This window comes from Haliaeetus albicilla, chromosome 17 (genome assembly GCF_947461875.1).
Source record: "Haliaeetus albicilla chromosome 17, bHalAlb1.1, whole genome shotgun sequence".
Classification (NCBI taxonomy): Eukaryota; Metazoa; Chordata; class Aves; order Accipitriformes; family Accipitridae; genus Haliaeetus; species Haliaeetus albicilla.
In genome coordinates this window covers 11558163-11580022 of record NC_091499.1, presented here as the reverse complement: position 1 = coordinate 11580022, position 21860 = coordinate 11558163, and the positions used below count along the sequence as shown (strand labels likewise).

The following is a 21860-nucleotide window of genomic DNA, read 5'->3' as shown; positions in this document are numbered from 1 at the left end:
AGATAAATATTGTTCAGTTTTGCTCTATCTTTGAAGTCAGCAACAACCTGCTAAATTTAACAGTTTCCATGTAATAAATTTTATCAGGAGATAACTCTGTTTTCACATTTCTGATCTAATGTTATAATGCAGAGCTGTGTATGTTGCATATTAAATTGAGTGTAAGTAATTATAGTAGCAGGAGTTTACAGTAGTAATCAGTACATAAGTCACCTGCAGGTTGAGTTGAGCTAATATACAGCCATCTGTTGCATACTGTAATCTCAAGAATGGAGCTGGGTGTCCGCTGTTTCATGGGAGGTGTTTGTGCCATTGACCACAAAGTGAATCTTATGAATTTGGAAAACAGGAATGAGATACACCTTCTGTCACTGAATCCAGTCTCTTGGTATTAATACTATGTAATCTTACTCAAGAATCAACTGAGTCCATCTGAAAACCAGCTAGCGTTTTTCTTTCCCACATTCCTTGCAATGAAATTCTGGAATGGGTGCCCAGTTTTGATGGGCTTAGACATTTTTTTCTAACTCACAGCTCCAAAGAACCTGTGACTCATTTTATACTACTTCCTTCTTCTAGTATTATTCTTTACTTAAACTTGCACTTTTCCACCTCCTTCCTCTTGATGTATTTGTAGAAATTGGTTATGTCTTCTTTCATTGTTGATTGCAAAGTTAAAAGGGAAGTGGCCTGCCCCTTTCTCAATAATCCAGACAGCCTGGCTGTGCTTTAATTTCTTCCCTGAAACGTATCACTGGATTCATGCCAAGTACTCTAAGTTAAGATCTCCTAAGTGAGACACAACCTAGATAATTCTAGTGGAAGGCTGACCTGTTAGGGTAAGTGGGTATTGGGCTGTGTATGCAGCTGCATCGTGATGGTCATTCATCATTGATCACATGATGACTGGTACAGCTAGATCTTTCTCTCCCAATTCCATTCAAACTAACAAGTATCAAGCTGATGGGCTGACAGCTTTGTTGCCCTCAGTTAAAAACCTTGTCTTTTGTACTATTACATTTCACCCAGTTATGACAGTTAAGGTCATCCTATCTCTCCTAGGTATACCCTCAGCCTTCCTAGTAATGGTGATTTCTGTATGCTCAGCAATGTCTGTGACTAGCTCCTGCTTTTTAAAATTTCTTTTAGCATCCTTTTAAAATAGGATTGGTTTCATGTCCAAGTAACTTCTCTGCAGTCCACTGGTTTTGCCTCCAGCACAGCACATTAGAGACCTACCCCAGAGTTTTTGTACTAATTGCTCTATCCAGTTAATGCCTAATTTCTCATGAATGTTATATCCAACACTGTATTCCACTCAGGGAGATTAATTCAAATGCAAAGATCAATTAAATCAAAATTCAAACATCCTTTCCTTGTAACAGTGAAGTGACATTTCCTGGAATAAAATTAATCTTTGCACTCTATCTGACCTGTGACACAGACCTATCATCTGACTTAATTTGAAGAAATGATTAGCCTCAATCTTAACAATGTTACCCTTCTTTGATATTCTTGGAACTTTTCAGCGTCTAGGAGTGCACTTTGATGAATATTCTGGAGAATCATTTTACCACGAAAAGTCCCAGGAAATTCTAAAGACATTGGAGGATAAAGGACTCCTTCAGAAAACAATGTATGAACTCATTATTCAATCTATTGGTGTAGTTTATTTAACATTTCAGTTGCATTTCAAATGACATATGATGAGTGAGGTTTGTATGTAATCTAAGAGGAAGAGTTTTCTTTAGATGTTTTTGATAGCTGTTATGGTAGAAGACCAAGAGGATTTGTGCAGCCGCAGCTAAAAATTAAGTTTGCCTTTTCTGTGCCTAGCACAGAAGCCTGGCCGTGACAAATTACGTACAATGATAGCGTTCAACTCCGAACGGCCTTTTAGGCTGTTAATTAGTCTGGTAGCTGCATATGCCATTTAACAAGCAGAGTTAGATGAGATCCTCGCCTTGATGAAGGAGCTGCCTGGCTGAACTGGAACGGAAGCTGTAGTCGTGGAATGCACCAGAATGCGGGCAGGTGGCTCCCTGGCATCAGCAGTGGTGACAAAAAGCTTAGAGGAACAGTATTAAAAAAGACTTAAAGGATACAGTCATTCAAAGAAAAGAATGACATTGTCTAGAGCAAGGTGGGTTCCATGGCAAGAGGCTTTTGTTTTGGTTCTGACCTGTATGTTATCTGAACTTACCTGTATATTGGCTCTGCCTTGCAGTTACTTCAGTGTTTTCTCTCAACTTATAGAAAAGGGACAGGAATTGTGGATCTTTCGGAAAAGAAAGACCTCTCATCGTTTTCCACCGTCATGCGTAGTGATGGGACATCTCTTTATATAACAAGGCAAGTAACCCATCTGTGTTTATTGCCATTTATTTTGCCAGTAAACTTTTGTACATGAGTACATTTGTAACCGATAGTACAGATTTTGAAGCTTTTTCTTTCTGGGATGGAATACCTTCACTAATGAGTAATCATAACTGGAACTAGCAATGTAACTATGATGGGATAAAAATGGCTCAAGAAAAACAACTGCTTTTAAATACTTTTCTTCCCCTTAAGCAGTATGTCAGTAGATCTCCTCTTTCCATAAATCATAATACTTTCTCCAGCTACTGCCTTTGACAACAAAGCTGGGATCTCTTCATCTAATAAACACTTGCCAAATAACAAAGGTTTGATAAAGACATTTGCTTAAAATGTTTCTTGACAGTGTGATGCATAAAAAAATTACTTGTTCAGCCATGTCTTCATTGACTCAGTGGACCTCACTCTCCCCTGTTGCCTCCTACACAGAGACACACATATACACAGGCAGGTCTCTCAGTCAACCCACAGGCCCCATGGTCTCTCCGGCAGTTGGCCTGGACCCCCTGATGCCAACAGTACAGACTCCTCTGGGTGCCTCATCTTTGAAGGCACACACTTGCCTGGCTTCCAGGGCATTTAACCTACTTGCTGGCTAGTTCAGCTTGATATTTGCTGTCAGTCACATGTCGATGTGTCTGCCATCACTCCAGTTGTTGGCAGCAGAGACACCTTGGCCCTGGTGACCCATGGTCAGACTCCAGTTGCTATCACTTAATTTCACTTAACTCCACTCCCTTCAATTGTGGGCACCACAGGTGCATGGCCTATATGAGCTGTAGTCCCCAACTCCATTTACAGATACTTAGACCTCCAAACACATGTGCACACAGAAGAGAGACCCCCTCACCCAGGAAAAGTTTGAAATGGAGTTTAACAAGAAGACAGGACAGACTGTGCTGATCAGGTGCAGGGCAGAGTTTAACAAGAAGACAGGACAGACTGTGCTGATCAGGTGCAGGGCACGATCAGGCAAACATACTAACCAGCAATCAGTTTACAAGCCACCTGTCCCTTTTATCATCTTCTCCCTCTCTTCCCATCTTTGATTCCTCCCCTAAGCATCCCATAATAAGTCTTGTGCAATTGCAAAATGCTTTTCCTTTGCATCCCATGTGTCCCATATCCCGTAGGCAGTAACCTCCCTCACTCGGAAGGTGGTCTGGAGAGCTGCTCCTGGTGACCCCTGAGGTGGGTTTCACACTGGGACATGGGGCTGATGGCTCTCCTGTGACAGCCCTGGGAGGGGCTCGAGCAAGTTGTTTCTCGGTACTACTTAGTGTGTGTGGAGATGAGCTTTTTATCGTATAACCTAACGCTGAGAGCACTGGGTTAGTTTTCCAGGAGAGGGGTGTTTCTCTCAAGTCCCAGTTGATTGGTTGCTCCAGTAGGCAGAGAGGGACCACTTACTCTGTGCTTAAGACTGGTTTCCTCAGTAATTTTCATAGCTAGTGGTTTAAAAAAAAACATTTCAAACACATTGTAAACAGAGTATACATGTCCTCTTTTTTGTGTAAGGCATACATGGATCCCTCTAATCAGGCAGTCTTCTCCCCTCCATAAGAATAGATTATTTTCCTAAGAGGCAAATAATGAGGTACGTTTGAATGAAAGTTCAAATAGTTTCTCATTGTCTCTTTCAGAGATCTTGCTGCTGCTATAGACCGAATGAATAAGCATAGCTGTGATACTATGATTTATGTGGTAAGTAATTCTAGATTCACCAAACACTTTTGAGCCTGACTCTCCCCAATAATTCAGGGGGCCTCTTGCTCGCGATATGACTTTGATACATGGTATTTTTGTCAGTAAAATAGATGCCCTTACTGCCCAGCAGCTGTGCCTCAGTGTGGCAGTGTTTCTTGGTTCTGTTTCAGTTCATGACCCACAAAATGGTTGAAAAATCAGCTCTGGAGTTATTCTCTGTTATAAAAATCCATTACAATTCGTTTTAAAGGAACTTTTACTCAATTGACATTGTATTTTCTATATAAATGTTGTAATTAATATTTAAACAAGTCAGAAAAAGCTGTTAGTCTTATAAAGGGTTGTAAAATGTTAATTTAGAAATTAATGGCCTAAAATGAATCTAAATCTACTCTAAAGTCCTGATATCTTATCTGAAATGTAAATTTTTATGGCTTTGAACAGTGCGTTGGTTTCATTATGTAGAAATTGCACATAAAGTACTGCTTAATCAATCTGAACAAAGCAGTTGTAGACAGGGAATCTTTTTATATTTCTTGGTTTGATTATTTGGCTTTTTAATAATTCCAACACTATCAGTAATGAATAGCAGGATTATCTCCTCACTTGTGTGAAACTCTTTTTTGCTTTAATATTACCAATGACATATCAAATGATGCTTTTAGATCTTCTTTTTCCCAGATTTAGAAAAAAATAATTTTGAAAACCATGTTCTTTTATGTGAAGTCAATTAATAGCGTATTGAAAAACTCTGCATGTCGTTTGTGATCCGTTTGGTAAAGCCCGTATATCTTCTCTGGTACAGCTCTTTCAAAAGTCAATATAATATTACAAATACTATGATTCAGGGGAGGGGGAGAGATCAGTAAGCATAAAACTAAATACACAGATAGTTTAAAGTGCGACTTTTAGTTAAGTCACGTTCCTCCTTTTATTTTCAGTCTTCAGGAAATTTCCAGTAGCTTGCCATTCCGACATGTGGTCATAGAACAGGGATTTTTTTGGTTGTGTTTTTGGCGGGGGGGAACTGCTTGGTTTTGGTGGGAGTTTTTGTGCCTCTACTGACTGGAACATAGTAGGTTCACTGGCATCGAAGAGCAGTGTGGCTGTGAAAGTGTAATTCATTAGGAGTTAAGGAAGTTTCTTGTCTAGTTCGCATGGGTAAGTAATTATTTGTATTTGTTACACCATGAGGTAGTAGGGACCAAGGGAGAAGGAACAGTTAGAAAGAAAGAAAATAGTTGGATGGGTATTTTGCACAGATTAGGATATGGGCTGAATGTTAACCTCATGGAGTGAGCAAGCGTGGAAGCAATAGTCTTGAGTTGACTGGCTGCTCATAGCTGAACTCTAGTAACTACTTCCTTGCCTGGGCCTCTTTGATCTACTCCTAGTCCAAACAGGTATACAGCAAAACCAGACTGTGATGTGATCAGTGTGTCCGTTATAATCAATGTCTCGTTCAAGTTGGAAATGACAGATTAGCCTGTCTAGTCTGGTTCTCTCAACCTTGTTAAGGTTGCATCGTTTCTGGATGACATGGTTAGTATTTTTATCACTTCTGACTTTCTGAGAGCCGAGAAAGTGGGTCATTAAATGAGAGGGCAATAACATAAACTATTGGGAGAGTTTGTGGGACAGACGGCCTGATGAGGGAGCTGCCAGCCTTCCTGAGGTTTGGTGCTGTTTTGTGGCAGTACTTTTTAGTGGGTTAGGACTTTACTCAGTGTTACCAGAGGCAGGAGGACTTCATGGGTTTAAGTGAGAACACCGATGATTTTAGTCTTTAATTATTAAATACAAATGTATTTCAGAATCCTGGTCTTGTTACAAGAAAATTATTTAGAGGCTCTTGATTCTTATTTCATATGATCATCTTATTTTCGTCACATCAACTTGCTTAAAAAACATTAAATTGGTTTATTAGTTGTAATGCTGTATTCACCAATTTATATTTTTTAAAAATCCTAATTATTTCATAAAAATGCAGTGATATGAGCAAAATATTCAAAACATTTTAAAATGTGTGACATGTATTATTAAAGAGGTATTAAGATTCCGTTGAATGTTGCACTCAAAACAGGAGATGAAAACACTTTTATATATGAAGAATTAAATGTAATCCACACTGTCAGACTGCGGACTTCTCCCTTAAAGCTAACCACTTAGACTACATTTGGACATGTATAATTTTGGGGCCTGTAAGAAAAAAAAATTGCCATTCTTCATAATACGAATCTTCTTTTGGGGCATTTGTGTTATTTTTGCCATGCTATGAAGCTATGAAAAAAAAAGTAGCTGTATGAAATGGTAGTGTCTGCAGGTTCATCTTTTTTAGCCTACTTACATATCCATGTTTTGAATATTACTTTTAGGCAGAGATTAAGTTCTGTGGTATTCCTAGTATTTATTTCCATCCTTCTTAACAAATTTGGTTTTCATGCAATTTTAATTATGTGGATTGTTCAAGCATAATAAACACTCATTGTTATGCTTCTTGCAGTATCACACAGCATCCCAAAAACACAGGAGTTGATGCTTAGTTTTCAGGTGGCCAGCTGAAACCTGAAATTCAGCTTGTACTGCCAGATAGGTATTCTTATCTTGGCCTCACTTTTCATGTTCTTATTTCCATGGGAGTTTAAAGGATTATAAAAAAACCCAACTATTAGATTATTATTAGATTATTTCCTATTAATGATTTTAAATATTCTTCTGTACGCTATTTCTATATATATTGGTCAAGACAAGTAATTGGAAACTTAAGTTGGTTTTTAGTTTAGTTTTAGCTGAAAATTCTGCTCTGTGAACAGTCATGAAGAAGCAATTAAGTAAGAAGGATTGGAGTCTTTTGTCAGTGAGTATTGTCATGATTTGTCACAATATCTACTCACAAAAGACTGCAGTCCTTCAAAGAGGTGATTGTAGTCCAGGTGGTGAGGGATATGCTGCTGTGCATACAAAACCAAATCAGTTTCTGTCATGGAATGTATAATCTCTTGTAAAGCAGGAGAATGGAGATAAATTTAGACTTGGAGAGAAGCAGAGGAAACAGCGAGGCAGCACTGGCCAGTACAGTGAGCTGGCCTTTATCTAAACTTTGTAAAGTTTATTGTGAGGTCTTTAAGCGAGGGAGATCTGGCTTTGTTACAGGTACAGAGAGCTTCTCCCATATGCAAGGTGCGTAGAAAAGAGCTTAGAAGGCCTTGTTTGAAATGCCGACCACTGCTATCCATTTATCAACCTTGGTTGTGAATCAGCGCAGAGAGAGGTGGCACATAGGAGTGGAGCAGGTTACGAGGAATTGTGAAGGAGGAGGCAGGTGCTGGAGGCTTGATACAATGGTAGAGTTGAGAAAAAATGGAATAAGCACTTCACTCACTGCTCACTCCCTGTCTTGGAATACCAAACAAATAAGGAAACAATGGTTATTTGGTTATCACTGCAGTGTTTTTTAAGGAGGGATAAAGGAGTATTTAAGCAGTGTAGTCAAAGCAACTAGGTAGGAAAGTGAACTTCATAGCAACAGCTGTAGCTAGAAACACAAAGATCGTTGTTAGACATAAACTGCCACTGGAAACTGCTTTAAGACATAGGAGAGAGTAATTGGAAGAAAGGACAAGGTGTAATTAATATGAAAATGTGATAATTTATACTTTTTTTTTAAAATTATGCATCTGACTTGTGATGTAAAACTCCACAAACCCACATAAACTAGTGGGTTTGGAGAGAGACAGCTTAAAGAGGTGTTCTGTTTCTAAGCCAAAGGAACCTTAAAGTTTGGTGATGTAAAACATGGGAATATAACAAAAGCAGCAAGGTTCTGAAGTGAAAATGGAGGCATTCTGTTTGATGGGCACCTCACAGATTACGCGAAACTAAAGAACATCAAGGTTTCATTTCACTTCATGGCTTTGCCTTCATGACCTAGGAATAATCATTTTTGAAAAGGTAGATTGCTTTTTCTAACAAGATGCAAAGTCCCATTGCCATAGATTCCAGCTGTTACTTACATTTTTCAGTGTCTGTCTTCATAGGTCTTAATTCTGCTTGCAGTGGCTTACTGGCACAGTACTGTGGTGTGTTGTGTTTCTGTGTTAAAAGCTAATCCTTATCAAACTTGGAGTGTTTTCTGATATGCACCAATTCTATTCCTTAGACAGATAAAAGTCAAAGTAATCACTTTCAACATTTGTTCCAAATACTGAAGCTCATGGGTTATGACTGGGCAGAAAGGTATGTATTTATGAATCTTAATTATATACCTTTTTTTTTTTATTTTTTTAAGAATGGGTAATATGTACATTGGAATTTCAGCGGAGTGCTCTTTTGAAGAAAGTCTCCTGATTGTGTCCACTTTCCACCATGCTGTAGCACACCTCATGTAGGCATTTTGGATCAAACTAAGCTACAAGATATGCTGCTGGCATGCAACTAATGAACTCCAGAGTGCAAGCAGACATTTGACCTGTAGGACCCAACTAATGCTAGTCCAATAAGGAGGGAAAAATAAGAAAACAAACCCTCAGAATTGTGTGCAATGTGGGCCTCAGGGCCTTGGCACCAGCCTTTTCATTCTATATGTCCGCTCCTACTGGTCCGCTTTATTTGTGAAGGGCGACATCGCCATGTGTTCAGGATGTGAAAAACAGTCCTGTCTCTCATTTAACAGTCTTTTGTAACTGCTTGATGTGAAAAAGGGAAACAATCTTTCAGAGACTTTATGGCCTAGCTTCTGGGATATTGTGTGATCACATGTTAAACAATTACTTGTTGAAGTATGATGTTTTAGCAGAATCTGCATCTGAGTTTGAATCATGCTTCAGGCTTGAAGTATCTATTGTAGGGAAATGTATCCCTGCTGTTATTCATTGTAATTACCAATCTTGTTAGCAATCTGAGCAAAGGTCAATAAGGGATCTGCAGACTAAATCATATTCCTCTCTGACAGACTGCATGGTTTTTGTGGTTAAATATAGGATTTTAGCCTTCAGGAATGTTAGTCTGTCTCCTTTCACAGTGCCTAAAGTCGCACTAAAATTACCTTAGGTTATGGATCCAGAATAATACTTGGGATTATTCTGAGCAGAAGCAATGAATGTTTTATTATTAGCAATGATTAATTACACTTTTAGTTTAATGTGGCCACAATAGAATTATTATGACTCCCTTTCTAATCTTATTAACAGATCTGTGTTGCCACAGTAATTTGATCTGTCTACATCCTGCCTCTCCTCAATTTATTGCAATTTATTGCATTGAGTCCCCTGTACCAAAGCTAGTAGCAAGAGAGGTTCCCACGAGCACGCAAATGACCAGGTTATCATAATTCTGATCATAATTTTCCCATTATATAATAAGTATGGAGCTTTGGTTGCTGAAATGAGAGTTACTGATTATATCACCAAGCTTCCCACGTTGGAGCGCTATTTATTCAGCTGTTACTGCTGTTTCCTGGTAAGAATTCAGCTCTGAACAAACACTGCAAACATTTCTCTTGATTAAAATGTAATTTTAGGTCCTGCTGCTTTTCAACACAGGTGCCAGCATGTGTCTTTTGGTCTAGTTCAAGGCATGAAGACTCGGAGAGGAGAAGTAATTTTCCTGGAAGATGTTTTAAATGAAGTTCGCTCAAGGATGTTGCAAAACATGGCTTCTGCAAAAAGTTAGCTATTTCAGGTCTTATTAATTTCTTTTGATATTCTGTGTGGATCAAAAACGTGTCGTCTTTTGTACCTTTCACTTTTCCCTGCATCAGACTTATCAATCACAGTGATATGCCCTGATCTCTGCACTTTTTATATCTCCCATAATATAAACAATGTTAAAATAATCCTTTGCAACTCTGTGAACTTCCCTAAATTACAGATTTGCAAATTTTAACATTCAGTGAAATTTCATCATGCTTTTGCACTGGGAAGGAAGTACCTGCCTTTGGGGGACAACAGTGGCTTTTTTCTGGAGGGACAAACTAGTCAATAGTGGGGTTGGGGCTGGAGTTCAAGGAACAGTCAGATTTCATCCAAAGGATTTGTAGGTCTGACAGTTTTCTCTGGCAAGATTGACCGTAGCTTTTCTGCAACAACTGCCTTGTCATCCTCCCAGCCTCCTGACTGTTTCCGGAGTCCCCGGGAGGTCGCTGCTCAGAATCTGCTGAAGGGGATGTTTGCCTGCACCTCAGACTGTGGCTCTAGAGCCTTTTCCTCTTGACGCAGAAAAGATTCAAGTAGTTCCCAGTGAAATGCTGCCCCCTCTTGTGCTTTCTGGTGTCAGCTGCTGAATTGAATCAATGAACTGATGAGGTTAGGTAGTGTCCATCTTCCTCACTCTGCCTTCTCAGCTTTTTTAATCCAGATAATTTTGCTTGTAGAGTGGACAAGGAGAAGCAGGGGCAGGCAGGATGATAGAAGGGTGATCCTGGATTCAAACCAGTTTTACTGCAGAGAGGAACGGAGCTTAGAGCTTCAGTTTAAAGGTTAGTATCATAGCTGAGTGCAAAGCAAACTTATTTTTATGCTGGACTGAACTGACACGGCAGAAGTACAGACCCCATGTTCCATTGCACAAGCAGCAAGCTGAAGAACAGCTAAAAGAATTAATATGTTCAGAAGGCACTGCAGCATTACCCAGAGTTTATCCGTTAGATCCTAAATCCTACTTGTGCTTGTAGAAATTTTCCTCCTTACGTTTGAATTTCTGCCTAACTTCCCCTTTCCTAAATAAGAAATTGTAAATCCCTGACTCATAGCAATGTCTTCAATGTTTGAAAAGTGTTTGGATACACAGTGAAAGATACTACAAACTCGTGTGGCATCAAAATGCCTCACTGTCATGGAAAAGATTTTGAGAGCTGGGCATCTAACAGCCAATGCTAGCTTTAAAAATCATACTTGCGTGGAGTTGGTTAGTTAAATACCTTTGTATAAACTCTTTGCTATTAGCTGTACACAGTTCTGTTCTTTAAGTTTCCATTATTGGCATCCTTTTTCTTTCTACTAATCTCAATGAATCCTCTGTCCATGTAAATCCTCTCTACAATGCCAATTTCCTTTGCCGCTTTACTTTCTCCTAGATAGTTTTGTCTGTGTCTTATCAAGCACCTAAACAAAAGCCTGAATTCTGAGACAGTTTTTCTGTTTTGAAACAAATCTCGGTTATGAAATATAATAATGTAATCTAAATATATTTGTCTTTGTGAATGAATAGCCAGTCTGAGACTTCTTAGGGCTATGAACTATCCCCACATTTTTCAAGCTTAGTCCTTTCTGAATTTTGTAAATAGCAAAGGTATGAGTAGTACAAACTACTCAAAGTTGTCTCAGTTGGCTTTGCTGACCTGGCACAAAGAAAAGCAAAAGACAGAAATCTAAGTATACTAAAATTGTACTGCAAAACTGTTTCAGCTTAAGTAGTGCTGTAAGAGAACAGTGCAATTCTCCATATTCTGCTGTTAGTGGGAAATCAGCTGGGACAGCAAATCGTAAGCTGAACTCTGCAAATTTAATAGGTTACATATACCACAATAAAAAAAGCACTTGGCCTTTCCTAAAGTGGAACAGATTTGCCTTGTAAAAGACTATGATTAGAATCCTCCTTTCTCTCCGGTAGCGACAAAACAGGAAGAGTAGACCCTGGTAGAGCACGCTGTGATCTGAGTTTAAAAATAGAAAGCATTATATATGTCAAAAGCATCACCTTTTCACTAGGCAAGGTTGTGGGTCCAAACAGAAGTAACTGATTTCCCAGAAGATCCAGTTTCTAAAGTGCTGTTATCTAGGCAATCTTACTGTTCTTCTGATGAACGGGAGCACCAGCTTGGCCCTGTGAATTTCCCTGTGAGACGGGGAATGAGACAGGCCCTTTGGTGAATTTCTGTACACAACAGCATGCTGCTTATCTGCTAAAGAATATCACTCGAGTTGTGAAAAAGCTGGAAATAGCTTTGCACACATGTCTCTGCAGCTGTTGTGAGGACATTCTCTCTTAGACTCTCCTAGATTAATTAGGTTTTGTAATGATAGACTTAAGTTCTTTTGTAATGACTTAAGACTTTTGTAATGATAAGAGTTAAGTTAGTCAGAAGTGCTTTGGAGAGGCTCTTGTCATGTCTACCCAGGAAGAAGGGCAAATCATGCCTAACTTATCTAGTGGCCTTCTATGATGGAGTGACTGCATTAGTGAACAAGGGAAGAGCTATGGATGTCATCTACCTGGACTTCTGTAAGGCTTTTGATACAGTCCCCCACAACATTCTTATCTCTAGATTGGAGAGATACAGGTTTGGTGCATGGACTGTTAGATGGATAAGGAATTGGCTGAATGATCGTGTCTGAAGAGTTATGTGAGTCAGTGGCTCAATGTCCAAGTGGAAATCAGTAACAAGTAGTGTCCCTCAAGGGTCTATACTGGGACCAATACTGCTTAATATCTTCGTCAATGACATAGACAGTGGGATTGAATCCACCCTCAGCAAGTTTGCAGGTGACATCACGCTGAGTGGTGCAGTTGATTCGCTTGAGGGAAGGGATGCCATCCAAAGGGATGCTTGAGGAGTGGGCCCATGCAAACCTTATGAGGTTCAACAAGGCCAAATGCAAGGTCCTGCACCTGGGTTGAGGCAATCACCAGTATCAGTACAGACTGGGGGATGAATGGATTGAGAGCAGCCCTGCTGAGAAGGACTTGGGGGTACTGGTGGCAGCCCTGAAAGCTAATTGTATCCTGGGCTGCATAAAAAGAAGCATGGCCAGCAGGTCAAGGGAGGTGATTCTCCCCCTCTACTCTGCTGTCTTGAGACCCCACGTGGAGTACTGTGTCCAGCTCTGGGGTCCCTGGTACAAGAAAGACTTAGACCTGTTCAAGTGGGTCCGGAGGAGCGTAACGAAAATGGTCAGGGCTGGAACACCTCTCCTATGAAGAAAGGCTGAGAGAGTTGGGGTTGTTCAGCCTGGAGAAGAGAAGGCTCTGGGGAGATGTTATTGTGGCCTTTCATTATATAAAGGGAGCTTATAAGAAAGATGGAGAAAGACTTTTTTACCAGGGCTTGTAGTGACAGGACAAGGGACAACAGTTTTAAACTGAAAGAGAGTAGGTTTAGATTGGAAGGAAGAAATTTTTTACAATGAGAGTGGTGAGACACTGGAACAGGTTGTCTAGAGAAGTTGCGGATGCCCCATCCCTGGAAATGTTGAAGGTCAGGTTGCATGAGGATAGTAACCTGATCTAGTGAAAGATGTCCCTGCCGATGGCCAGGGGGGTTGGACTAGTTGATCTTTAAAGGTCTGTGCCAACCCAAACCATTCTATAATTCTCACAGCTCGGGTTCTCTGAATACAGTCAGTTTAGATATCTACAGTGGATGGTGTGAATACTCCCTAAATGTACATCCAAGTGCGCCATTAGTCATTGGAACAATTTTTCTTTGGCTCTTTATGCCTCCCTATCACTTGGAGTTTTTAAACAAAATCTGAATTGCCCTGTCGCTCTCTTCCTGATCTTAGAGATTGGCTGTCTGAATTGTGAAGAGGAATTCAGTGTAGTCTATCCAGTCTGTTGTAATGAATGCTTTTGACCTTAAAATCTGCATTACACATACTAGGGGAAGTGGGGGAAAAGCACATCTGAAACAGCTGTATCTCAACTTTTAAGAAAGATTTTTATCCTGGACTTGATTTTTATCCTGGAATTGCATCCTGACAATTTCCATATTGCTTGTTCACAGTTATGGAAGATCTGCTGTTTTATTGGCATTTCCAAGTCTGACCAAGGGTGACATTATGCTACTACAGAGTTACAATTTCTTTTTCTGTTTCTTGTCAGCAACCAAAGAGGTAGAAGACCCTATGGAGACAGCAGAGAAAGTTGGTCTTGCAGCACTAATAATTCAGGTGAGTCTGAGCTGCCTCCAGAGGTGTTTGCATCTTCTGTGAAAAGTTAAAAATTGAGATGGAGAGCTGTATCTAGGTGACATTAATTTATTGTTCCAGGACTTCCGGGGCCTTCTGTCATCTGATTATCAGTTTAGCTGGGATCGAGCTCTTCAAAGTCGTGGAGATACAGGCGTGTTCTTGCAGTACACCCATGCCAGACTCCATAGGTAAGAGGACCGTTTGTATGCAGAAGTACAGTTTGACATGTATTTTAACCTTATTAACTTACTGCTTTGTTAAGTAGTAGTGTTAACTCCTTCCCTAAATATGACACACGTTCACTTTTTCAGCAGAGGTGTGAAGTTTATGATAGGATTCACTGAGACCTCTCGGAAGAGCAAGCCAATTAAAATGAAATTTCCACCTCATTTCCACAGGTCTGAGCTAACTGTCCATGTACTTGCCCAGTTCTAGGAACAGTCTCTCTGTGTGCTTGGTGTCAGTGACGAAGAATGGTGGCCCTAGGATTAAAGAAAATGATGTCAAAACCAAAATGCCAGTACTTGTAAAATATACCAAATCACAGAACTTAGATGTTTTTAGCTACCACTGTAGCTAGTGGAGTTTTTTAAACATTCTATTATTTCCCACTGTTGGTAACCAAGCTTAAAAGCAGACCCCTTCCTGTTGACTCAGGTCAAAGACCTGACATGTCTGGTTATTTTCTAAAAAGAATTTCAAAAGAATTTGAACAGTTTTAGCAATTATAGTGATATTTCAGATCATTTTTAATGCAGACATAGATATGTATTTTCATAAAAGCAAGTAAGAGACCTTCCTGCATCAGGCCAAAAGCCCATACAACCTGCTATTCTGTCTAAGGCAATGGTAATAGGAGATGGTATTCAGGGAGAGCATGCAAGCCTGATCCCTTTCTGTAGTCTGTTCTTCGTGTACTCCCTTATCATCTAGGTATTGATGGTATTATGGTACCATTACTAGGGTATTGACTACCTCCCTAGTCCTATTAGCATCAGCTTCTGGGCCTGTTTTCCATGCATATCTCTAATCCTGTTCATATTGAATAGCTATCACAAATTTTAATTCTTTTATCTTGGGTTGAAGTCAGCTAGTCTGTCTCAATGTTCCATTCAGCTTGAGCAGAAGATGCCTACCCTTTTTTTCTTAAAACCACAAATTACTGTTTCTCTTGTTCAGCTTTGCTAATAAGAGTTTTTCATCCCAACATTTGTTTGTTTTTCATTCTTACATTTTAGTTTAGAACAGATGCATGGGAATGAGCAGCTAACGGACGTTAATGTGGCATGCTTGCAAGAGCCAGATGCCATCTCTGTTCTTCAGCATCTTCTCAGGTTTGTCTAGTTTTCTTTCAAAATACCAGTTCCCTTAAAATAAAATTCTGAATTTGTTGCCAGCCTGCTGAGCAGGCACAGACTGCACGATCACAAGAGAAAAATGGCTGTTTCAGGCAATGGCTTGTCTGTTGGGTCATACTGATTGCCAACAGTAGCCCTTACTTGAAATCTTTGTGGACTTTAGAAACCACACGAGGGAAAAAGCAGTATTTGGAACATACTCCGTGCACATGAGCCTCTTAATTACTTCTTGTCTTCAGAAAAATATGCTAAGCTCTATATAAATACTAGCTGCAGATTTGCTTGGTTCCTCTTGTTCTGTTTTCGTCATGTGGGAAAGGTGAGAGGAAGTGCTCCTGGGTGATGTGAAATGGGGTATGTGCATGCACATTCAGTAGCTCAACATCCTTCAGAACTACTGAACGTGCACAACTAATACCTTTTAATAGAAGTAGTGTTCTTCATTAATCAGTCTTAAAGCTGAACAGTTTCTGTTTTCATTATTTCACAGGTGTGTAATTAAAATACGGAGGCAAGGGAGTTGTCCATGTGGAGACAAGGGAGTTGTCCATGTTGCGCAGCCTGTAATGGAGTTGGAAGTAATTGAGGCTTTCAGAATTCCTAGTGAGAGGTCCTGTATACTGCATTGCGCACTGCACAGTGCCAGAGAGTTAACTTCTTTGGCCACGCTAAGGCCTTCTTGAGGGCATCTGTTTAAAATTCAGACTTCCAAAAGCCATGCCAGAGTCCCAGGTGGCACCTTTCAGCCTGCAAGCGTAGGTTGCAGAGTCCTACCGTTAACTGTAATTGCCTCAAGAGGTCTGCCTGCAGTTTATTGTATGCTGCATGTTCTCTTGAGCAACAGCAAGACCAGCCAGCAGTGTCTTATTTATCTAGTGCAATTATATTTCACAGAAAATTCGTGAAATTCTTGGTTTTATCAATTAGTGTATAGCTGCCTGTCTTATGTGCGAAAACTGACGGGGTTAATGTATTTAGGTATGATTTGCAGGGATCACTGCATCCCAGACATGTGTCCATTTCCAAACAGAAGTTGTTGCTCCACTGCAGGGCTCTTGTTTTTATAGAGCTTCAGGTCTCCTTATTGCAAAGGCTTTTGAGTCTGGCCAGGCACCATATGGAATCTGTATGAAACATCTCCAGGCGCCTTTACTTTCAGTAGAAAGCAGTATTTAGGTTATCCACTAGACCAGGCACTCAGTGGCTAACAAACTCACATTTAGATATCCCATGATTTCAGGAGTAACAATTACTGTTCAGTCCTTCTTGTGAGTCACCATGAGTAGATTCTTCTTGAAAAGTTTCTATGATAAACAATCCTGACTTGTCAGAAGCTCACTTCTCATGGCTCTGCTTTGCTGTTTGAAAAGCTACCAAACATTTGCCCTTAAAATTAGCTGACTAGTTCTGAATGCCATTAACTTTGTAGACTAATGAATAGTAGATTGAAGGTAGTGTGTATATCCCTGCAAAAGTGGACTTATTTAACTGATAAAATAATCTAACCAGTTGTTGTAGGCCAACACTGAAGCAGCAGCTTCATGAAGCAGCAAAATTGGTATCCAAAGAAGGCCCTTTCATTTGATACCAACTTTGTTGCTTCATAAAGCTTTATTAATGGCTGTCTGATGGTGCTTGTTAAGTTAATAGTAATTTTTCTATACCTACATTGCTGTCTCTGAGGAGCCAACAGCTGCTGGTGTCTATGTGGTCCCTGAGACAATGCAGAGCTTCCCCTAATTTTGTCTCTTTCACATCTGTTGCACAGTGGTATGAAGGCAGTGACCCTCCCTGTTTGAACAGTGGCCACCTGTGGCATGCTGGCTGAGATGAGCTGCTGAATGCATGTGTAAGAGATGTTTTTGTAGCTTACCCGCCAAGGGAATGGGGAACACTCCCTCCCTGGTGCTATAGCTCTTACGTGACCACTGAGCCACCATTATCAGACATCACTCCCCAGTTCTCCCGCAGCTTGCCTTTGAAGGAGCAGGATCTCAGGGAAGTTTGGCTTGGGCATGCTGGAGGGGATGGGCCTGGGAGTAAAGACCAGGAGTAGTCCACTCCCCACTTCTTTGAATTTGAAATATATTCGGCCCCAGAAGTGCTGGTAACTTCTTGCAGGCTGTGAAAAAGAGGATGTGCACAAGTGGACAGCAGAACACACGAAGAAAAAACATGGATCTCCATGACTCTGCCTGTACTATCCAGTTTAATACTGTCTTACATAAGTCAATTTTATTCCAGGATTATGTAAACCCACTTTGTTTTTGTCTTTTCTAATGTTACAATATTTCCTTTAGCTACTTAAAATTCTAAGCTGCATTTACTAAAGGCAACATCCTCTAAGGGACTATTTTGACTGCCTTGGTTATTTAATACATTTTTTGCTCCTAGGAACTTACAATTAGTGTTGAAATGTAAATCCAGACATAATGTTCCAGGAGCAAATATAGCTCTTGTGTTCTATTTGCTATAGCCTGCCTCTCTGAGCTCTGCCATCTACAGTGTTTGCATGAAGAGGAGCAGAAGCAATCATCTCCTTCAATAATAAGTGAATGAGAAAGAAACAATCAATTGTGTGCTAATTACATGGCTTAGGTCTGGTTCAGAAGATTATTTTGGTTAATTCTGCAGTTGTGGTTGTGTGTTTGTTCTGACTTAAGCAAGTCTGATCAGCCTTATATCTGAGTACACCTTCCTACCACTTCAACACTACACAACCCTTTTCTTTCTTCACAGGTATGATGAGGTCCTATATAGATCTTCTCAGGATCTGCAACCCAAGCACATTGTCAGCTACCTCCTCACACTCAGGTAAGGTGATTGCCGATACTGGCGTCCATCTCTGGTAAGGACAGGTCTTCCTGAGCTGGCTCTGCAGCCCTCACATCTGCACTGCTTTGAAGAGTAATAATAGTGGGAAGATGTAAATTTATGGGGCAGTTTCTCTAGAGCAGGAAAGGTATAAGTAGGATAGCAAATACTATAGCAGAGATCGAGGTTGGAACCAGGAAACAAAGGAGCCAGGAGCCTCCTCAGAAACTAACTGCTTTCAAGAAAAAAGAATCACTTGGCTGTAACCCAGTGTCTGAACCCAGAATCATGCTGGACTAATCATATCTCAAAGAGCAGATCTGAGCTGATAATATGCTCTCAAATCTCAAAATTTCAGCTAGGAAATTTTGTCTAAACCCCTTTTAACCACTGATCTCAGCCTATGTGTTGAGATGGACAAAGCATATTATTATTGTAAGTAAGTCATACTGCATATGTGACCTCCATAGGGAGGGTCCCCATAGACAGGTCCCGTCTGATTTGACAGCACAGTGGAATACGGGAGTAGACTTGCTGGAGGAAGCTGTAGAGCCTGTGTATGGGGAAGGCTTTAACAAGTTAAGGAAACTTGTCTAAGGAATCCTGCCCCTTGGGAATGACAGGGCAGGCTCTCAAGGACCTTTCCAGACCACTTTTGGGGTTTGTTGATTGCGGGGGTGGAGAGAATGTTTTGGGCTTATTTTATGAGCCGTATGTTGTTGATGGCATGCAGGCTACAGAAAACCATACCCTCCCTCAGCCAGGTGAAAGAGGCTGTTGGAAATAAGTCTCTGGCGTGCTGCAGTTGCGGCTGTTCCAGTTCTGCTGCTTTCTGTAGCCCGTAGCACTGTTCTTGTCAAGAGACTTGCTTGTTCTCACCGTTCCTCGCCATGCTTTCCATTTCAGCCATCTTGCAGCCGTGGCACATAAAACTCTTCCTGTGAAAGGCAGCGCCCCTGAATTAGCCCAGGTATGGCAGCAGATTGTTAGGCGGTGGCTGGAGCCTGTGTAGGGCGTCCCAAGGAATGATCCACTACAGCTTTGCCAGCCCAGCTGTGTAACCACTGGGGTGAATATGCACCTGCAGGCTCATGAGCCAACAGTCAGGCTCTCCTGTGGGTTGCACTGCTTTGGGAAGGCAAGGGTTGCTGTTCACGGCTGTGCCTGCTGAAGAGGGCTGCTCTGCCTGACCTTCCCAAAAAAGGACAACTGCTCCAAACCCAGTCAAACCCCTTTCCTTATCGCCTTTCCTTCTGAACTTTTAAAAAGTAAACATTTGAGTGTTTGTCTTGCTGGTTAATTTCTGGTGGTTTCCTTTAGTGGTTATGTGGGAAGACAGAGAATTAGGAGATAACTGAATCTGTCTCCTCCCTCTTGCCACCTACATATTCCAAGTTGTCTGTGTTGCCTTTCCAGCTAAAGCACAGAGGCTGACAACTGTTAATATGCAGTTCCACATAGATGCAAATTATTTTCTACTGATCTCCCAGGCAATGTTTGACCCATTAACTGCTCAGTGAATGATATACTAATTACGCTGCCTTTCTTATTTTCTCTTTCATCTATTTCAAAAGCAATTACCTAGCTGACTTTGGTAGGAAGTCACATCCAAGTGTTGAGCTGTATTGTGGGGGAAAAAAATTCAGTCAAATTGATGGAGCTGCACTCTGTATTTGAGCTTAGATGCTGCAGGTACTCCTGCCTTTGAAGATGGACTAAGACAATCCAAGCTACAAGGAAAATTTCAGTTCCTTATCCTGTAAAAAAAACCCTTACAGTGTGACAGCTTTCAAGAACAATTTTTTTGGAGCAAGGCTGATGATAGAGCCCTTCCCAAACAGCCAGCTGTGTAACAGCTAAGACATTGACAAGGATGAGCGAAATTTTCAAAGAATCCCATAGTTGCTTGACGACCTCTAACCCAGGCACAGTGAGAGGAGGGATTCCAGCAGTATCCTCAGGCTGTTACAGCTTGTGGCGCATGAAAGATTTTCACTTTTTAGTCATTGCTAGCTCTTTTGCAGGCATTGCCTCTGGTCGCTCTGCCCTGAGGGTATTAGACTGGGCTGGACACCCCTTTCCAGCTTCCCTTGGTTGACAAAAGTGTCCCTCTGTTGACGTTGCAATGGGCTATCCACAGCTGATGCGAATTCTGCCAGCTCTGGTGTTAGTCAGTACTCCAGTTATGTGTACGTCTGAATCCCAGCACCCTGCATGGGCAGTGTTCTCACCTCTGACAGGCTGCTCCTAACTGCTGTCCTGAGAACTATGCCCTGTTCTGCAGTGATATCGCTAAGCTGACAGCTGTTCTTGTTTTGCAGGCAAGGCTCTGTCTCTTTCAAGCTGCACGCTTGGTTCTAGCCAGTGGAATGAAACTTCTTGGAATTACACCTGTAACTCAAATGTAATGAGGCTGTATGCAATGTGAAGTCACATCCTTTAGTAAAAGCATTTTTTTCAGCATAATACTCTCCTGCGTGTCATTGCTAATGCAGTGTGGAAACCCTGCCTGCTCTTGGAGGTTTGTACAGCCCAACACACCGACTGCAGAAGGGTTGCGTGGCACAGCCATTTGGGGGGGGCCAGGGCTGTCACAGTTGCTTTCTCCCAGGCACTTGGTAGGAATAGTGTACTTAAGATACCAGTCTTCCTGGTATTTCCCATAAAAGAGAACTGCTCTGCATTTACCCTTGTAAATATAACATCCTTTTGGTAGAGGAACTGGTATTAACTGCACTGCCCCAAGTGATCAAAGTTCTCCCTGTCTGCAGTTGCCATTGTGTACTTAGGCCTAGTGTTACAGCTGCCCTATAACAAACCGGGTTAGTCAGACCCTGCCAGGGAATTTTTTTCCTGTGTGTTGTACTGCACTCACCCTTCGGTAACATTAGCCAAGACCAACTGCCAACTCTGTCACATCCTGTTCCTCACCCATTCCTCTGTCATGCCAACATGATGACCAGGGAAAAGGGGGGTTGCTGCCCAGCTGGTGGAAGAGGAACTGCAGTGCTCCGTCAGCACCATACACGCAGTCAGACATGGCAGCTGCTGCTTGGCACCCCTGAGCCACCACACCGCTGAGGAGAGGTGCAGGTGGCTGTTCCAGCCTCTGAAATGCCTGACAATGTCTACCACCACCGAAGCCTTGACTCACCAGAGCCACACTCTGGTGGCACACTGTTCTAGATGCACAGAACAGCTGGTGAAAGGCAGAGAGGAGCATCCCCTCCCACCGGAACAGAATTTAAGTATGTTTGTGTTTAACACGTCCCACTTCCAAGGAAAACACAGCTGGTTGACTCATGTCTGAAGGAATCTAACCAGGACGTAAACTTGGTCACCTTTCTGACTCCACTTTGAATGTAAATGAGTTGCCCAAATGCACCAAAGTCAGTTTTCCCTCAATGCAGAGTTGCAGTTTCTGGAAGGCCTCAGAAAATGAGGGAGGAGGTTGAAATTATACAGTCGGCACTCATAAATTAAATCAAAGCCTAACATGCCTTACAGGAACTCTTTTCAGGCATCACTCTGTGTGCACAAAAAGGCTTAGAGAGAAAACATACAGATAGAAATCTAGTCTGACACTGAGTTGACTCATTCATACTTAAGCCAGAGACACAAGAACACATGTGAACCTTCCCCTGTACAGCTGGGGGTTGATAAAATGAGGAGGAGAAGAGAGATCTCTCTACCAGCT

The 21860-nt window shown here is 41.3% G+C and overlaps 1 protein-coding gene across 4 annotated transcripts in view; it reads left to right on the top strand.

The window, feature by feature from the left end:
* Positions 1 to 20623, top strand: part of RARS2 (arginyl-tRNA synthetase 2, mitochondrial) — a 40993-nt gene extending 20370 nt beyond the window's left edge. For 3 of the 4 annotated variants that reach the window (XM_069804823.1, XM_069804821.1, XM_069804824.1), the window contains 11 exons: positions 1530 to 1636; positions 2257 to 2352; positions 4020 to 4080; positions 8243 to 8319; positions 9624 to 9748; positions 13903 to 13970; positions 14070 to 14179; positions 15230 to 15325; positions 18089 to 18163; positions 19070 to 19133; positions 20485 to 20623. In XM_069804823.1, coding sequence (XP_069660924.1) covers positions 1530 to 1636; positions 2257 to 2352; positions 4020 to 4080; positions 8243 to 8319; positions 9624 to 9748; positions 13903 to 13970; positions 14070 to 14179; positions 15230 to 15325; positions 18089 to 18163; positions 19070 to 19133; positions 20485 to 20571 — 966 coding nt within the window. In that variant the 3' untranslated portion in view covers positions 20572 to 20623. The remainder of the gene's footprint in view (positions 1 to 1529; positions 1637 to 2256; positions 2353 to 4019; positions 4081 to 8242; positions 8320 to 9623; positions 9749 to 13902; positions 13971 to 14069; positions 14180 to 15229; positions 15326 to 18088; positions 18164 to 19069; positions 19134 to 20484) is intronic. The other variant, XM_069804822.1, reaches the window with a different exon arrangement.
* Positions 20624 to 21860: the final 1237 nt, after the last annotated feature.